A 12,420-nucleotide genomic window follows, 5' to 3' on the forward strand; every position below is an offset into this window, starting at 1 on the left:
ATATAATCATGGTCTGAAGGCACAACCTGATATACTCGTATTCCCTTTTGACCTGCAATTTTTCTAAAGAAACATATTCGATGATTTGAGAATCATATTTCAAACCAAAAGATATATCATATATTCCCATTTTTTGCTGTTATTATTGCTGGACTTCAGCTGTAATTTTTCAAAAAGTTGAGACATTGATTGAGATTTTTATTTTTCTGTCTTGTCTTCGATGAACAAATCTTCATTCTGCCAATTAGACGGCATACATTTTTACAAGACAAAATTATTCGTGTTTTAGAATCAACTGTAACTGCAACTATGAAATCGGCGCTGACAGTAAATAAGAGTTTTAAATAAAAACTAAATTAGTTCACCTCACCTTTAATCTAAATCTGAATATGCAGCCTTTCAATTTTTAATAATTTTCAAAGATATATTTTAGTAAAAGATTTGTTTCAGCTAGATTGAATAATGCGCATTGACTGATAAGCATCATTTAGATTAGATATGATTACTAAATTTATTGAAACTTATTTTCCACAAATTATCAAATTTTCTCATTGCATAACATGTCAAAGGTAATATCAGACTGCTTTATTTTTTTTAATTAAAACTTTCTTTCTATAAAAGAAGTACAATAATATCATTTTATTCGAAATATTTGTTTAATTATAGGGGATTGTAAATTGCCTATCATTCGAAAAAAAAATTATTTAGTTCACATTGAACGTCATATAGATTACGAGCATATAAAAGTAAAACATTTGTGTAAAATACAAAGTAGGTTATTAATTCAAAGTTTCGGTATATCTATTCTCTTAACAAATCTGTTTTACTCAAACATTTCTCAATACATTCAGTCTACCCCCCCCCCCGTTTTTTTAGATGGGAGAGAAAATTGTCTTAGTGTAAAAGCAGAAAAAAGAGGCATATTTAATAAAATGTAAATTATACAATATTTACTATACAAGAAATTTTTCCCCATAATTTTTTTCACTTGTTAAAATTGATGAAATACATTTACTTTAAAAAAAAATAATTAAAACCCTTTGTGAACTAAAGACTTATCAAGGTATTTTTCAGCTAATAGTTAATGAATTAACTAATTATACAGTTTCATGCATAATTAATTCATATATGAGTAATTTTTATTCAGTTTTCAACATGTTATGTCAATTGTCCATCACGGTTTCTTTTTATGCCCTTTCAGGCAGATTCATGGACAAGTAATTCAATATTCAAGTAGAGCTGATTTTCGAATGGCTCCTAATGTATTTCGTCAAAAGGTTTGTGAAATATTTTAGTACATAAATAAATATATATATTAAAGAAACTCTCAAAACTGATGTCAAATTTTTGTTCATTTTGTAAAGTAATGCTCATAATATATGAAATTAGCTACCATTAATAAAGTTTATACCAAAAATTATTTAAAAAGGAATTTTTTTAACTATAAATAAATCTACATTCTAGATAAATATTTTATTAAAAATGAGTGATAAAAAAATTGCATGCATTTTTGTTTTTTTCCTGTTTAATTTTTATACACATATAAAAATCAAAACCAGCTGATTGTAATCTCTTAAAGAAATCTTTTTCACATCATTATGTTAATTTTAAAAGATTCTCTTTGATTTTGGAAATATAAGATTTTGAGAATGAAAACTATTTTTCGTATATATTTCATAATAAACCTTAAAGTATGTGAATGTTTATAGTAAATTTGTGTAATCATAGTTAGCAATCTGCAATTATTATTATTCATTTTTTATATATTTTTCAATAGGCCTTTCGCCACCTTTCATAATATATTTGCTAGTCGGTTACTTGTTTGAATAAATTCATCATTCATAGCAGATAAAATCTTAGTGTTGCTAGAAGATGCTATATTTAAAAAAATAGACATATGATATTTGAGATTATAAATTTCAATCTATAGTCATTATGATTGCTACGAAAATATTGTAAAATTTATAATAATTCTGCTAATAAGTTAAGTACTCTTTGATATTTATTGTATTTAAGATAACTATTGTATTAAGAATTTTAATATAAAAATAGTTAAATGTAGTATTTTATTTATAAAATTTGAGGTTCTAAATGTTTATTTCTAGTTTTATTCTATTATTAACATTTAATTAATTAGAGGAAGATGATATATCTATACCTATAATATATTTATCGAAATCTTTTTCTGATGTGTTAAACTAAATATGATGCAAATAATTTTGATAAATATTTTCTTATCTATACGAATAATAATAGAATGTGTGTGTTAGTACACTATCACACCAAACCATTTTATTACAAACTACTGTGTTTCCTATTCTATTTACAGCTATTAAATTTGGTACAATATATACTTTAAAAAGTGAGAATCTGCATTATAGACTTTTTTTTTTAATATTTTAATAAAAAGTGAGAAATTGGTGTTCTACTATCATAACTTCAAATACTGTTTAATTGGGAGGGGGGTTGCTATTTTAACAATTAAAATTTTTTTGATAGTATCAATTTAATTGCTCTACAACTTTATTTCTGAATTTTAACAATTATATGTATAATTTATCCATGTTCTAAAATCGGTTATTTTCTAATCATTTTAACTCCAATTTCACTTTAATTTCCAAATTATGCTTGCTCTTATTTTCCTACAATGACTCTAATAAATGCCAAACTAAAATGTGGTATCAGAAAATTCTTTTCTAAAATTATATAAATTCAAAATACTTTCACACAATTTCTTTCTCCTGCCTTCTACTTTTCTTCACAGATTGCGAGTCCCGTCTGGCTTGATAATGGATTAAAATTGAGATCCTTCTGTTGTACCATTAAGATAAAAAATTGTTAAGAAACACAATGAATGTTTCTCCTTAAATCAAACAATGTTATATATTGCCTAGTTATCAATATAAGTTTTCATTATTGCAATGATATTCAAGCCATTTGCATTGAAGGTTTCTATTATCTATGCAGTTAACATAAGGCATATGAAGTTACAATACAGCACAACATAAGATGCAGTTATTTAGATAGATTAGATATATTACTTGGGCAGTTTTTAATTTTATTTTGATATTAAGAGATTTGATTTCATTAGGGATGTTCATGTACATTATAAACAGAACAGATGGTGGACCATTCAGATAATTGGCTTTAAAAAAATACTTTATTAAAGGTATCAGGAATATCAAATTATGAATAAAGTTGTTTAATTGAAATTAAACACATTCCTAGGAAATCAATCTGTTTGTCATCAAATGTGCCTAGTATTTTATAAAAATGAAAAATTATAATTCTTAAATGAAATCTTGAAAGTGTAATAAAAAAAAGATATTGATTTAAATCACAGAAACATCCTAAATTCGAAAATATGTCATTTGTTATGATAATCTTGTTTTCTTTAATTTCTATTCACATTGCATTTAATACTACATCTGTTGTCAGAGTATAATTATATGAATTTTCGGTTATGTAATATTTACAAACTTTTTTAAAGTAGCTGCAGTGTATGTTTAGTGATGTTTTGATATTATTTTTCTTTTATTTTCTTTAGAAAATTTATACTGCTATAGTTCAAGATGTATTTAATGCTTCATCAACTATAAAAATCTTACGCCTTTATGTCAAAGAAGCGGGATTTTCTTTTAAAGCTGGGCAATGGTAATCTTCTTTTTTATTTCTTTCTATTTGTTTGTGATTCCATAGTTATAAAATTTTAATCTTTTCTTTACTTAGGGTAGATTTTTATGTACCTGGTATTCAAGAAGTTACCGGTTATAGTATGACATCTCCTCCAAATGAAGCAAAAGAAAAGGGTATCCTAGAACTAGCTGTCAAATATGGAAGTTTTCCTCCCACACACTGGGTACACACTAGTGTAAGAAAATATTTTGATTAAATTTTTTTCATATTTTACATATAAATTTTTCTAAATAATCTGATTTTAGATTTATTGCAAGTTATTTATAAAGGTTAGTAGGATTTAAAATTAAAAGCTACTTGAATAATCTAAACAAATAAAATTAAATCCTTTTAGAAAAGTTTTGCATTATTTGGAAGATTGTAGTTAGAAAGAATCGTAAGTTTGAGAATAGCTTGATTTCTGAATTTTAAATTTTTATTGAATAGGTTGCTCAGCAAATAATTAGTTTGGTTTATTTCATTAATATAGTATTTTCATTCTGTTAGTCTGCTTGTCTTCCGAACAGTGTAAATCAAAAGGTATGTTTATTCAATTTTCTTTGCATGTGCAGTGTTATTTTATTTTTTGCATACAGCTTAGTTCCTCTTTCTTAAGGGTAAAAAAGTATATATTTGTAAAGGTATTATTTGTGATAGCCTCTTTTCATGCCATCCTTTCAAAAGAAACATTTCAAAATCATAAATAATACCCTGTCAGTTGTTTAGTGAAATTTGGCATTTAAATGTATTATTCCTTGTTTGTAAACAGATTTGTGTAATTGATTTTCCTTTTGCATTGAAACCTCTTTAATCCATCATTCTCCATAAGATACATTATTTTGTTTATGTCATTCTAATTCATAAAGATAAAAGCACTGCAGGTATTCAATGACATATCACCTACTCCTATACTATTTTATTCTTTCCATTATGAGGTCAAATAAAAACTTCTTTACCATTCAACATAGTTAATGGAATGAGTGGAAATGTTTGAAAGCAAGCCCTATTTTTGAGAGTTGCATTATGAATTTAATTACATTTAAAATATGCAAATTGATAATAAAATTGAACTAAAATATAATCATGGATAATAGTGAGAATGACATTTTGTAATATGGCATCTTATATACATATTTTTTTTAAAAAATTGTGTTATATCATTATTATAGAACACTTTTTTAATAAAAACCTTACCTTATCACTTAATTATTCCATAATATTGAAATATTTTTCATATTTTTTGGCAAGATAAAATTATAATAAGCTAAAATTATTTTTCAACTTTAAAGGTAAACTTATTAATTTAGTAGTTTATCATATTTCGAACCAATATTTGTCTATTATTTTTGTTATTATAAGGCTTTAGAGAAGTCTCTTGAATGATATATATAGAGGTTATGATTATGTGAAGCATATTTATTGCTATTTTGATGAAAACTGAGTTGAATGATAAAATTCAAGCGCACTGTAAGGCAGGATATATGAAATTAGCAGGCAAATTCTGTATATTATTCGATGTTTTCAAACTCGAATCTTACTGTCTCAAGACACTTGCATCTATTGTATAGAAGCAAAACATTAGAGATTTTAATGCACAGCAACCAAAAAATTTGTTAACTGCTAAGGGTCTCATACTTCCTATTCCTGCTTATGTATTTTATGACAATTTAAAAGAGAAGTTATTATTGAAAATAATTAAACTAAATTTCCTACCCTGAAGCTAAATGCATTTTTAAGTTTGGAATCCTATACCTAAAAACAGTTAGTAATCTGTTGTTAAACAGATTTCAGAAAATAATTAACAAAGATTAGGTGCTAATATTCCCTCACCTTCCTAGCCATTTGATATTGTTGAATTTATCTAATCAATTATACCAAGAAATCTACCTATCTACTTGTGCACTGCTACAGAATGATACAACATCAATATGTGAGGTAGTCTTTATTGACATCCAAAATTATTTCTCAAAATCTTGGTGGTTTAGTAGGTGAAAAAAAATCTTTTTTTTTTTTTTTTTTTTTTTTTTTTTCCAGCCCAAAATTGTTAACAATAATGAAATTAATGGCAAAAACAATTTTTTAAGTTTCATTTGAAATCAGGTCTCAGGCTCTGTCCCATTACAGGATGATTATGCTGCTGCTTCTATAGAGGAAGCAAAAGAAAAGTTGATCATATTAAATCCCTTTCTTCTAATTGTGAATCCATTCCAATAGATATAACCACCATTATCACCATGGAAAATGAGCTTGAATCGGAAGCCATTGATTATGATTCATATGAGACTATAGGGGATAAAATGCTACCAGTTTCTAATCAGTAATAACAAAAATCATCATCTATTTGCTCTGACAAAGCAGCTTTAAAATAAAAGTTTTGGAAATGTTTATTTCAATAAATCAATTTTTAAATTCTTTTACAATAATGTGTTAAGTATTCCTGCACATGACAAATGCTTAAAAGAGCCCCCTGTCTAAAAAATTACAATTACAGAGCAAATTTAGTTTCAAAACTTTTTATGATGCTTTGTGTCCATTTGTTTGTGTGCTTTTGAATTTTATATTTTTTGATACCTACAGAAAGTTTCGGCTTCAAAAATTTTTTGCATTAAAACGTTTAGTATCTTTGTCATATCAAACAGGCAAGATTTGGTGAGGATACTTTAACCAACCCAATATGCTCAAGTATGGTTTGTATTCCCAATAGTTTCTTGATTAGCTTGCTACAGAAATTTTATTCTATTATATTTTTATGCAGAGTATATATTTCAAGGTATTCCACAGGACCGTGGTGCCCTGGTGGTAAGGCTAGATTTCGGGTTCGAGACCCAATTTCACTGAAGAACCGTTGTGTAAGTGCATCTGGTGCACGTTAAATCTGTCTGGGCCAAACATCCTCCCGCTGGTATGATGTGGAAGTTTGGAGAGGGGGTTCCAGCTCAGGTGTCATCCTTGTCATCTGACTGCGGCTCAAAATTACGGAGTCTGTGCCAAAATAGCCCTAGTGTTGCTTTAAAATGGGACATTAATGTAATTAAATTAAACAAAACTAATTCCATTATTGAAAATTAATCAAATCAAAATTGCTTATTTTCTTAAAATAGCAATACTATTAGGTATTAAACGCAACTTTTTTTTTTCAAACCAGAAAAGATATTTGTTATAAAAAAATTAAAATTAAAAAATTTCCATAAAAAAATAAAAGTTATAAAAAATTATTTAAAATATTTCCTTTCAGAAACTACAACATTCGCTTTTTTTTTTTTTTTTTTGATAACAAATGAATTCCACAAGGAAAAAAGTCTGTTTACATGAAATCCAGATATAATTAGAAAGAACTGAACCTCTCTTTAGAAAAGATCCTCTGGATTGAGTGAAACAACTTAGTTTCAAGGAACATCATTTGTTGAATGTGGGACAATATATACCAGCAGATTAATTCTAATACGTCTTTCCCTGGTCTGACAACATATGGACGAACAACTTTGGGAAACAACTTTGCCATATTTTTTGCTATATTCTGAATATTTCCATTTAAATGCCTCTTTCAAATTAAACTGTTACTTGAATTGGCCATTATTAATGTCTTCATCAAATAATGCTTCCTTATCTGCATCTTGGATTTTTTTTTTTTTTTTTTTTGTTTACCATGTTTTCTGCATTATATTGAAATTTTTAAATCACTGAAACTACTTTTTGCTTCTATTTCATGGGTTGGTTTAGTGGCAAAAGAACAATTTGGCCATATTGTGTATTTTTTGTCATAATAATTTTTTTTAATATTGTTAAAATTAGAATATTTAAAAAACAAAAACAAAAAAAACGAATTTCATTAAAGAAAGAAAAACATTGACATTGGGATTGGCCCCAATGATGTCAATTAAATCGACGATATGTGAACCAAAATAGGCTTGTCTTTAAGTAAAAAGATATTTAATGGGATATATTTGACAATAACCGATGAGTTTCTGCCGCCATTTTCTTTATAATAAAAATTGCAACTTAACAGTATCAATTAAAAATAGACAGAATCATATTTATACAACTAATATATTCATTTTTTTTCTGGTCTATACTTTTTTTAGATACTTAAATATTTTTTTTAAGTTGCAAATGATCTCCTTATTATAATATTACATTTTATCGTTTGTCATTTATTATGTAATCTTAATATATTCATCTAGATTATACTAATATTAAACTGATCAATCATGATTTTCAGCAGAACAATTTGGCAATGAAATTGTTCAATATAGGTATCAATATAGATTTATCATTTTAGAAATTAAATGCAACTTTTATGCAAATAGTCATATAGCTGCTATTAATAAATATAGATATAATCATAGTTAACTGGAGTTTATTATGAAATATATTTGTTATTCAGTAAAATTTATTTATTTATTCCTTTTTATAAAATTTGTATGATTGTTATAGTTTCTTATTTATTTTTTAGTGTACATCTGGTACAGAAGTTCAAATTAGAGTAGGTGGTGACTTTTACTATGATCCACTAGCAAATCAGCAAGAGGCTGAAGCTAACCTTCTACTTGTTGGTGGAGGTGTGGGTATAAATCCTCTGGTGTCTATATTGTGTGAATATAGAGACCTGTTGTTAGCAAAACAATTTCGGCCTGAAGTAATGGTTCAGCCTGGAAAAGTTCATCTATTATATAGTGCTAGAACTGAAAGTGAACTTGTTTTTAGGGTAAGAAGGAATTTTTCTCTAATGTAATTATTCTTGAATTATATAAATTATTTTTTAATATGTTTTATGTCTACAGTTTTTACTTTTATTAATTTAAAATATTTCATGTTGCATCAAAATCCATACAACACCTGTCTTTTTGTTTTCTGCCTAATATTTTATATAGGTTTAAATGTTTACTATGATATTTTTAAAATTTAATTATTAACTATAAATTTCTTCTATTCTTAATTCAATTTGATAAATAAGAATTCACTTATTTCTTTTAAATATTAAGGAAAATCATATTTTCATGTAACATACTAACATGAAAGTTTTAATATAGTTGGTTCTGTTAAATTATATATTATAAATTTTATTTATAGGATCTCATATGCATATTTATTTTGGGAGGGGGAGATGAGGTGAATTTATGTATAGCATTGCATAAATTGGAATTTGGGAATATTTATGATGATTCAAACAACAAAATTGTCACTAAAATCAATATGAAATTCATTGAAAAGTGTAATTAATAAAAGCATTGCTTTTGAAATTTTCTTCTATCAGTATATTTACAAAGGGTATAATTTATATCATAAGAATTTGTAGGCTTGAAGTACTTATGCCTACAATTGTTCAGCACTAAATTATTAATGATATGCTAGTATTACTTTTAAGTAATGCTAAAAATTCCATTAATTTTTTTTTAATGTTTCAGAAAATTTTCTAAGTTTCTATAAATGTTTGATATGTTATGAATTTCATTGTCAAATGTATATATAACATGTGTAGTACAGAAGTAGGTCTTATTACTTATTGTCAATAGTAATATTTAAATGTAAAAATTTGCCATGGAAATGTTTTAGATTGCTTTATTAACATTTTTTGTAACTGCACTTTATTTAGTTAATTAATGGCACTACAAAACAATATTAGAAATGCTATGAAAAGAGCTTGCCATATCAGTCAGACGTAAGAAGATTTAAACAAAATCAAAATGTTGAAAGTAGGCATTGAACAGAAGGTTTAAATGAGCCTGTGGTGTTAACTTCATAAACCAGATAACTACCTCCAGAAAGGAGTGTACACTTTTGTCTAGTGGCTTTGTTACTTGGCTATGAACCCTACCGTTGCGAGTTCGAACCTCAACTTGCACATTGGTGACCCGAACGTGATTTGAACACGCAACCTCAACTTGCACAAGCGCAAGAATAAGCTTAGATGTTACCAGAAAGGTAATCAGTATGATTACCTATAGAAATAGATGTTTATAACTTCTTAAACTATTATTTTAAAAAATGATTTTTGTATTATTTTAATACTCAAAATATTACCTTTTTAATTATATCCATTTCAGTGCATTAGGATGAAAATCAAACTCATCCATCAAAACGTTCAGTTGTGTACTTTTGCCCACATTAAAAAATTAGTATTAAAAAGAAAAGCATTTGTATTTTAAATCGTATCTCTGAAATATGAATTTTCCCTTCTGCTTTTAATTTTTAGTATATACACTTTTTGATTTGTGCATGCAATAATTTGTTGTAAATTGATTCATTTAAATTCATGTTCTTCAGTCATGTCAAATAACAAGATAAAATTTAAATAAAATTCTTTTTTAATAATCTAATTGCCTAAAAAGTAAATAATCCTAGGCAGCAAATTTATCCCCAAAGGTATGGCTAGTCACTTTGTCTATAGACTAATTAAGGAGCGCAGTATATCCTATATATTTACATTTGTTGATTAACTATAACCAATTCTATAAAATAATTTTATGTGTATTGAAATGTTATTTTGAAATTTATAATAATTTAAGAAAAATTTTTATTTATTAAACATTTTCCTATTTCTATTTTTTAATGTTAATGATCAAATTCTATATGAAGCTGTTATACAGAACAGCTTTATATTGAACTTTTTTGTTGTTGTTGAATCTCTCATATTTCATTAGATCATTGTGTATGCTGTTTTACTAGTTTTTGGTGAAAATTAAAATATGCCAAGTATAGTGCTGCCCTTGTAATTCTAACCACAAGTAAAAAATACGAGATCTGTATCAAAACAGTTTTGTGTAGCTTCAAAAGGGTATATTAATCTAATTAAATATTTCATCAAAATTATTTGATAAATTTTAACTTTACTATTCATACATATTATGTATATGACATTGACTCACAATATGATTATGAAATGATGCTTGACTATATGATGGGGGAAAATTCAGAATGAATGATGAAAATATCGTACTTGTAATTTTATAGGATACTTTCACTGAAATGGAAAGAGAACATCCAACTTTGACTTGCCAGTATTTTGTAACAAGACATCCTCATGAACGTGTATCAAGTCCAGGTATTCATTGTGAGTTTTATTTTCACCATTTCTTAAATGCCTTTACTAATGAAATTTCAGTGAATATAATTTTCAAAACAGAAGTACTTCATGCATAAGGACTGTACCTTCCCAAACTTTTTTTGACTGTAAAAAATTTAATCACATTTATTTAGCATTGTATATAATGTCTAAATATATCAGCAGTCTAGCCTTTTGATACTCTCATCTTCAACCAAAAATGGAGAATCGAAGTTATTTGAAAAGCTCAAAGTTTCATTACTTTCTAAGTACTCTGATTTCCATTTGTCCAGTTTTATTCTTGTGAGATGTAATATGGAAGTAATGAAAAATAAATAAATATTTAATTTTAAAAATATCATAGATGTTTTTTTATTTTGCATGATTTTTATTTACAATGTTGAAAAATCCAACAAAAAGTGCTCTCTAAATTATTATAATTTCCAAATATTCAACCTCTAGATTTTGAATTTATCAAGAGATTGTCAATATTTTAAAGCTTTTTGGTACTGCATTCCACTTTTGATTAACATTCCATTGAATATGGTGTTATTTTAACAATACCTCTGCAGTAAATAATTGCTACAAATGTTTATATTATATTTAAAGTTAGTTTTTGACATTTATATGCAATGTTTTAATATATTTATTGATATGAAAACTTATATACACTTATATTTTTCAGATTCTCGTATAGAAGAACATAATGTTGCAGATTCAGTTAAAACCTTAGGGAAGAAGACATTGTGTTATGTCTGTGGACCATCTACTATGACAGATGATGTAGCCAATTGGCTCCTTAAATTAGGTATTGAAAAAAAGTATATCCGCTATGAAAAATGGTGGTGACATATATTTATGTTATAAAAATTATTTTATTTGCCAGAGATTTGTATAACTTTATAAAGTTTGTATAATAAATTTTATGTATTAGAAAAATGAAAAGATTGCTAGCAAATCTTGAAACTTTTTTTCACTATTTATTGATAACTAAGTTAGAAATTACATTTTAAATAAATATATTCTGTACAAAATATAAAACAGAGAAAGATCTATTTGTTATTAAATATATCTTATTATTAAATTTTATTCATCATAATTTAAAACATTTTTAACAAAGACGAATATAAAATAATAACAATAATTTTATCAAAACACAGATTTATCAATACATGAAATGATTACAAGCAATAACTATCTCATGATTCTTGAATTTAACAATAAAAAAAATACAATTGAATTTCAATTTTTCATATGAACTACAAACTATTTTTTTTAAACAAAAATAGTTATATTTTAATCTTTCTCTAACAACTCAAATGTATAATAAATATTTAGAATATTAAAAATGCATTTGCCGTAACTACCAGTTCCTATTAAAGCTTAGGATTAACCAATGACTTGCCTATTTCTGGTAAATATATTTGAATTTTTTTTTAATCAAAATGCTACATACTAAAAATAATTATAATATTAATGCTACTGAAAAGAAATAAAATGAATTTTTTTCGCCATGTGTTTAAACAAAGTTACTTTTTTAAAAATTTAACCAATAAAGCATGAATTTATTATCTGAAGAATCTTAGAGTGTTGAACCTTTTTGATGTTGAAATAATATACTATTACATTGTTAACAATGAAATACTTTTTCAAAGCATTTAATGTATGGTGATTTAAAAATTGAACTAGCATGAATGAAATAT

The 12,420-nt window shown here is 25.9% G+C and overlaps 1 protein-coding gene across 2 annotated transcripts; it reads left to right on the forward strand.

Annotated features, from left to right (window-relative positions):
• The first annotated feature begins 307 nt into the window (after positions 1–307).
• LOC129961928 (oxidoreductase NAD-binding domain-containing protein 1-like) lies at positions 308–11,662 on the forward strand. Of its 2 annotated transcripts, none has more exons than XM_056075564.1 (7): positions 308–569; positions 1,202–1,277; positions 3,548–3,654; positions 3,730–3,871; positions 8,129–8,380; positions 10,627–10,726; positions 11,403–11,662. In XM_056075564.1, exons 1-7 carry the CDS (start codon positions 499–501, stop codon positions 11,564–11,566), a joined length of 912 nt encoding a protein of 303 aa, XP_055931539.1. In that variant the 5' UTR covers positions 308–498; the 3' UTR covers positions 11,567–11,662. The 2 variants fall into 2 exon arrangements, with proteins under 2 accessions (XP_055931539.1, XP_055931540.1); XM_056075565.1 differs by having other exon boundaries at positions 10,627–10,717.
• The last annotated feature ends 758 nt before the right edge of the window (positions 11,663–12,420 follow it).

This window comes from Argiope bruennichi, chromosome 2 (assembly GCF_947563725.1).
Source record: "Argiope bruennichi chromosome 2, qqArgBrue1.1, whole genome shotgun sequence".
NCBI classification, from domain to species: domain Eukaryota; kingdom Metazoa; phylum Arthropoda; class Arachnida; order Araneae; family Araneidae; genus Argiope; species Argiope bruennichi.